At 39.4% G+C, this 7,649-nt stretch overlaps 1 protein-coding gene across 1 annotated transcript; it reads right to left on the reverse strand.

Annotated features, from left to right (window-relative positions):
• Positions 1-24: 24 nt before the first annotated feature.
• On the reverse strand, positions 25-7,639 carry LOC117296521. Its single transcript, XM_033779494.1, has 12 exons — positions 7,358-7,639; positions 5,962-6,255; positions 5,183-5,342; positions 4,635-4,803; positions 3,959-4,113; positions 3,244-3,320; positions 2,544-2,644; positions 2,167-2,268; positions 1,965-2,082; positions 1,163-1,300; positions 566-652; positions 25-184 (listed from the first exon to the last, which is right to left on the reverse strand). Exons 2-12 carry the CDS (start codon positions 6,185-6,187, stop codon positions 42-44), a joined length of 1,476 nt encoding a protein of 491 aa, XP_033635385.1. The 5' UTR covers positions 6,188-6,255; positions 7,358-7,639; the 3' UTR covers positions 25-41.
• Positions 7,640-7,649: the final 10 nt, after the last annotated feature.

Genomic DNA, 7,649 nt, shown 5'->3' on the forward strand with positions numbered 1-7,649 from the left:
CTCAGCTAAACAATCCCATCTGACGGTTCTCTTTTGTTGTTCTACCTCACTGTGGATGGAACCGCCAGTGTAACCCCATGCAGATCCCTACAAGCTTCATCTAACGCTGACCCTTTGAATTGCAGAATGACAGAGTTCTGCTTGGCCTCTAGTTTGGAGTTTGGACGCACTTTCTGTGGAACCCCTAAAAAAAAAATTATTGAGAGGAATTCAAAAAATTGTGATAAATCATTTCACCTCGGATGACATGTATGCTGTACATGTACTTGCCAAACTTGTCCAAATTGGTTTACGATGCACTTTTATAAATGCCAGGAACAACTTTGGTCATGGTATGTCGTTTGTTTTGTGGTCAGTTGGACACTTGATGTGTCTATTCACCTGGATTTTCCATTGTGTAGCGTGCACAAGCGTGCAACTTATACTAAGCATTGTTTCCTCTGTACAAAGAGGGTCAGATGGTACTGGAATTCGTGCTAAAAATCTCCCTTTTTGGGGTGTTATTTTAGTTATCCCCAATTCCAGACCTCTAGGACTATTGTTTATCATTAGTATTAGTACTTACATAATACATCTCCTTCTTCACATGTCCATTCTTCATTTCCATTAAGTATTGCTTCACCTTTTAACATCAGTATTAGTACATCATCAGCTATAACAACAAATACAAAGAAAGTACATGTACATGGTATTGTTTTAATCATGTAAAAGAAATACAGCATTACCGGCCATAATGAGTTTGAACAAAGCATAAAAGGTGTTTAAAGCTTTGCATAGTGTGGACAAGTATGTATAGCTAATAATCAAGAGCTTCGATTAAAAAGTTGCCTGTCGTGGCCGAGCAGTTACGAGCCACACTGAAGTCGAGCTTCGGTGCATCTGGTCGGCAGAGCGTTTTGGTTTGAGTCCAGGTCGTAACACTCGACGTGTCTTTCAGCAAGACGCCTAACCATTATTGCTTTGTCCTTCTGATGGGAGGCAAAGCCGTAGCTCACGTATGTTCCATCAATGCACGTAAAAGACCCCAGTATACATGTACATTCAACGATAAGATTGTGTCAGGCAGTTTGTTATCTTTAATAATTTGAAGACTGCACTCAAAAAGGAGGAAGAAGAAGAGGAAGATGAAGAGGAAGAAGAAGATGAAGATGAAGATGCTTACCCCAGAAAACTTGAGGAATATCAAGAGCTTGGATTGCAGTATCGGGCGGTACATCGGGGGTTATTGCACTGGGTGGATCAGTGGGCTTTCTTCCTTCAGATCTCATCATTTTACTCTTAAGTTGTGAAGCACCATCCCCTTGATCATACAATAGAAAGATAAATATCAAAACCGAAAGTTAGTGGCGAATGTCAAAGCTTCAGTCAAGTAATGTCAACATCAGTTTATGTCCCACAGACTCCCTTGCAGCGAGGCCTTCATTGCCGAGGTCAAATGATGACAAAATTCATGCCACGCACAATTCTCAGTTGATGAAAGATCTTTCTTTGACTTTTGGTTAAGGAGCTTTTTGAGCTTAGCAGTAGGTCACGGTCATCAGGTTGGCTTAGTGGTTTCTTTCCCTGCCTTTCATCTCTGTGGACCCCAGTTTCTTGAATCCCGCCTTAGACTTGTCATTGCATTTGGATTGGGTTTTCAGTCCCTTTGGACAATGCTTCAAGTGCAGACAGTCATGGCACTTGTATCCTTGAGCAAGATGGAGCATTAAGTCGTTGGTCCTGTGCACTTTGATTTTTTAGTGCACATAAAACAAATCAGAACACTTATCTTGGAAGAGTAGGGGTTCACTCCGGTGTTTCTGGTTCGCACAGCAAACACCCTTGTTTACAGGTTTCCCCTTGCCAGCTACAGATATGAAGTTTTAAGTTCATGAGGCATCATTGGTTTCATTACTATAAATAAATAAAAATATGAATAACAAATTGGGGCGGGATTTGTGAACAAATATCCGAAACAGACTCACCAATGACAGTACTGCCAACTTGGTGTGCAATGGTCTTAGAGTTGATTGCAATTGAGTACAGCCCATCAAGAGGAACGTCTGAAAGGAACCTAGTCTTCAACAGCTTCTGTATTAATACCTGCAATTTGAGAAGAAATTTTTTACCAAACTTACCCTTCAATCAAAGGGGTGAAAAATTAACAATTACTGCATCAAATGTTACCTCAACTGGATAATGAGCTTCTACTGCAGGGTCAGATCTAGCAGCTCTCTGCTTCCATTTCTCCATCGTTTTTGTGAAATCTGCAGTAGTTTCCTGTTTGTACTTTGGACAGAATGGAAACAAAAAAATGAGTTTACTGAAAACAATCTTAACTCGTTAACACAAGGGAAATTTGCCTTGTGTGTCAACGAAGAGCCACGAAGAGTCTTGCAAGTTTCCAAGTAAAAACCTAGTTACTTGTTATTTCCACATATCTCTTCCCCTCAATCGCTCATGCATCAATTATCTCAAGGAAAGTCTCTTCAAATATTTAAGATACAACCAGGAAAACTTATCAATTGATCGTTATTATTTTTTAATTCCTTTAATAGCCATACCCTTTTCACCGTCTCAACGACATTTGCATTCTTGATGATGACAAGCTGGCATGCTGACAATGTCTTCACAGACGCTGAACTTTGACGTCCGGTGAAAAGACCTGAGATAAAACCAAAAACAATTAAAGCCATTTTTTTAACAATTGAAAATCATACCTTGGGAAAGACTTTTTTTTTTTTTTAATTCATCCATCAGCCCTTATGTGTTTGTATGTTTTTCGTTTTGAAGCGGCATCATGTGTCAAAATTAGTACTGACAAATACAATTTTGTTTGGCGAAAAGTTGTTAATTTTGTATTTTACAATTTTGTTTAATATCACAAGGCTGCCGGACCTCCACTTCAAGGTGTGGGCTACACTTAACTGATTTGGGCTATACTCCTAGAAACAGATATACCACTATTTCACTCTGTAAAGATGTAGGCAAGGGTATCATCCACTAGGAGCCCGGCTGGTAGAGCAGAATGCACTACCAACATTTTTATAAAGCAAAGGTTGAGTGCCTTGCTCAAGGGCAGAAGTGTCAAGACCGGGTATCGAACCCGCACTCTGCTGCTTACAACACCAAAGCTTGGGTCACAGTCACCAGACCACTTGGCTATGACACGCCACAAACTATAAAATATAAATGTACATAATCATGTGTGAACAATAACAATGACAATAAAAAATGTGTTCAACAGAGAAAGTAAATTCGCACCTTCCTCTCCATGCCACACTGGCCATTTTGTGCTGTCTAATGTGGATAACAACTCCTTCTCTTGGAACACTTCAACCCTGAAAATAAAATCCACTTACCGTAAAAGTGTTGCCTCAAAATTAACATGAGTAATAATTGGTTCTTTTTTGTGTTTATATGCTAGGAGCTAGATCAAGGCACACTTTACAACATTATTATTCATGTTCATCAGGGATACTTCAGACATTCATGTTACTTTCTAAACTCCCTGGGGAGCACACAACAACTGCGTACATTAGCGCTGTAAGGCTTGTAAGGGGTTTACTCCAACCACCAACTTAATATTGTCTCAAACCCTCTAAGGTTCCCATTTATTTACCTAGATTAAAGGGAAGGTACACGCTTGGTACCAGGCCACACAGTGCACACTTCTCTATATGCACACAGCCAAAGGGCCCCGACGGCTCGGGTTACCGACATGACGTCACGTTTATGCAAATGAAGGCTCCCGTTTAGGGGCGGGGTGGGTTCCCCTAATCTCTTGAAAACCATTTTAAAAATACTTGCGCATTTAATAAAAAAAATAAAAAAATATTTCAGGTTTAAAAAGTCATGTTTAATCGTTTAAATTATTAAAAAAACACTGCAGCCACCCTTTAAGAGAAGCAATTAGAGTGTCAAAAGTATATCATAAAAACTTCTGACAGATCCAGTTTCCTCTAACTTGCTCACAAACCTGCCCTTGATTATAATGACAATCTCGTCAACAGGATCCCCAGCCATTGCAATAACAGAGTCGGATGGCGCTAACGTCACGATCGGACCGTCTTGCTGTATAGACTTGATTAATGACTGCACTGCAGCATCTTCCCAATGCTTGAATAAGGGCACCTGCAAAAAAAAAAAATTTGATTTTTCTTGTTTAATATACTTATATACTTGGTTAAAATACAAAAGAACCTACTGGAAAATGGAAGGGAACGTAAAATAATCTACAAATAATGGAAATAGAGCCAGCATTATAATAGCCCCTCGGTTTTCCAACAAGAAACACTAAACTTCTATCATTATGATCATGGACAGAAATTGAATAGTATTGTTCAAGACAGGTTTTCCAAACACTTATAAGTGTTTTGATAGAGCGAGGATCCTTACATCACTTTCTTGTACAAAGACCTATGGGGACATCGCTAAACCAAACCCACAAAACTAAGTTCAAACATAGAGGGAACATAGAGAAGTATAAATTTTACAGGGTCAGTAAATGTGTATGTAGGAGTGTCTATTGACTCAAACTGAGGACTTAAAACATTATGTGGACTTCTTACACCACGTCCACATAGTGTTTTGTGGGGGGGGGGGGCTTCTAGACTTGTAGATCAACCTTTCATCAATATCAGTTCCTTCTTTACCTCTTTCAGTACTGCTTCGGCAATTCGTTGCATGAGTTCTGATTGGCTGACAGCACCACTGGTATCCAGGTATCTCTTTTTAACATAGTAATCCATGAGGCTAGTGGGAACCATCCTATCCTTTAAAGCCATCTTCAGGGCGTCTTTTTTTAATACCAGCATTATGACTCTGACAACAGACAAAGCATCAATTCAATTCAATAACAAATTTATTGTAAGCAGATGAAACTATATAATACATTCAACAGAAATGATCGAGCTGGAGTCCAGTGCTCTTAACCTCTTGGCCATGACAAGCTATAAGCTGTATATATAAACAAAATTCCAGAAATATTAATAGAAACAAGTGAAAGTTATTCTCGTCAGAGTTTGGTGCATTGTTCAGGATTTGACCTTTGCTCTCCAAGGGGCACAACAAAAGGGCACCTCTATGAGGAAACTTTGCAAAGGGCACCACAGCAAAAGCACAGGGCACCACTGCAATTTCTGTTGGTGCTGTGGGTTAATTTGAGGCCTGAATATTTAAACACAGAAACCAAAAGGATTACTTTTGAGTCGTCTTGACCGTTGCTGTGCAGGGAAGATCATAAAGTGTTGACAGCTCCCCAAACAGTTCTCCATCGGAGAGATTTGCGATGATACTACCAGATGAAGACACGACCTGAGCTTCTCCATCAATTAGGATGTATATCCCCTTTGCTACTTCACCTGAGTAAAAGGTCGATGACAAAGAGATATAACACAATTATGGCAAAGGTTTTTGGTTCAAAGCACACCTGAGTATGCCTGATTTTATCAATGTTTTTAAAACTGACTTTCCATTTACACGCAGAAAATGTATTGTTTACTCACACAATCTAATAAAAAGTATTAAATGGCACAACCAGCACGCTGAAAAGGGGGCTTCATAAAGAGAATGCAAATGAAAACTAGTTTTATTTTGCCAGAAGTGCCCCCGAGAAAAAAAAAATGTCTACCCCCTTGTGCACAATGAAAGTTCACACTTGTTTCAGGTTCCACTTCCAGCGATGTAAACATTGGATAAAACACAGCTTGGTATTTATACCTGATGCAATTTTAACGTCTATCCTTGCAGTAACTCCTATTAAATAAAAGATTAATTGCTACCAGACGAACTCCGTAGTCTGAGTGTTTAAAAGTACTGTTCAGTACTTTTAAACACTACATGTTTGTTTCAGTAAACTACATCCCAATGCAAATTGAACAGAACAAAATGTTTTGTAAATGAAAATTTACCTCACTGCAACTGTCCCTTCTATGCAGCACCCTCTTGCTTTGAAAAATAATAAGTAAATTTTGACAGTACCTTTAGTGAGTATCACCTCGGGTTCAACCAGTTCAATGCGTTCAACATTCTGTGCAGCAATATTGAGAATCTGTTCATCGATCAAACCCACTGGGAATGGCAGGGACATCAAACTTCTCCTCAGAAGCTCCAAGACTTTGTCCGGAAGATTGTGTTTTTTCTTCTGATCAGATGGTCGTTTTGGGGAAGATTTCTTTTTGGAGTCGGATGATGAACCTGATCCCATGCTGAGATTGCTTCAGATCACCTTCTTGCATCTTTTTGGAGAATCATGTCAACCCCTGATGATTAAACCTGGAAGTAGAAGAGGTAGGTTTCTAGATTTGTATCTGAATATTTTTGCCTATGTGCTGCTTACTGCTGAAATCGGCACTTTAGGATCTATCATTCTCCACTTAATGCAGTATAAGCGACAAACTTCTGCGCTAGCTGTTTAAGCAAAGAACGCTTTAGTAACCTGGAGCGCACACATGCTCACAAGCAAAAGTTCCTTGCTAACCTGGGAGAACATTGACATGGGTGCGGATTCAAAAATCATACAACTTCTGATCAAACCTATTGTTAATGGCACTCAGCACCAGACACTGAGTGATCAGACATCAGTTAGTTACTTCTGCGGGGCTGTGCTAGGAAAAGTTTTCGTATGGCGCCACCACTTTTTCATTCGATATGAAATAATAATATAATATCTAATTTACCTCAATGAGATATCCCTTTTTGTAAAAATGAGTGAAAAAGTGGTGGCGCCATACGGAAAGTTATCCCTGACCCTGTGCTCCATTATTGGCAGGGTTCTATATCGTCATCAATTTCAATTGCAACTGGACAACATGCTGGATTTCAATTCATCTGTCAAAATTCTTGTCATTTTTTCATAATCATGCTTATTAATATTAAATCAATTACAAATTATCTCACTGCGTGTACCTACTACTGTACTAGTACTAGTACTACTACTACCTAGTAGCTACAATATAGAGCAGTGGCAGTGAGTGACCAGTGCAGTGGAGTGTTACTGGTTAATAATCGCATAGCATAGAGAGACTCACTTATTTTTGTTTTGTTTAGGCAACCTATCGTATCCAGTAGCCTACACTACCTAGCATGATGTGCGAGTATACTCCAGAGGAGGTTTCTGCCAATATAGGAAGATGATGATAGTACATTCGTGTAGCATGTATGTCATGAATGTTGGGAAGGCTAGACGTCGTCTGCTAAATGTTGTGTTCAGGAAATCAGTGTCACTTTTTTGTGGATTTGACACGTTTGAACAGTTTCTAGATAGTTTGTTAATCAGCGGGTTGTTACACACTCAGTAAATCTCACTACATAGATGTGTGTCAATTTATAGCCTACTAGTCTAAACAAGTACTTAGGTGAAAAGATAAACTCTTACCTTGGTTTTTCAGTCTGCACTCACGACGCTTTATTGATCGCCTATGGTTACTGCAAGTGCCCCCTCTAGAGTTCGGGCTCATCTTCTGTTGAAATCATTTCAGCCAAGAGGAACAAAATCCAGGGCTAGGAATGTCACTCTACAAATCCATTGTGTGAAGATTTGTCAAAACTTGGACCACGTAATCCCCAACCTCCACAAACAAACAACAGTTTTAAATAAATAAATAATTTAGAAAGAAAAGAAAAATTAATGAGAGAGTGCAGCAAGAGTGCATAGCGCCCTCTTTGGA

The sequence above is a fragment of the Asterias rubens genome, chromosome 11 (genome assembly GCF_902459465.1).
Source record: "Asterias rubens chromosome 11, eAstRub1.3, whole genome shotgun sequence".
Classification (NCBI taxonomy): domain Eukaryota; kingdom Metazoa; phylum Echinodermata; class Asteroidea; order Forcipulatida; family Asteriidae; genus Asterias; species Asterias rubens.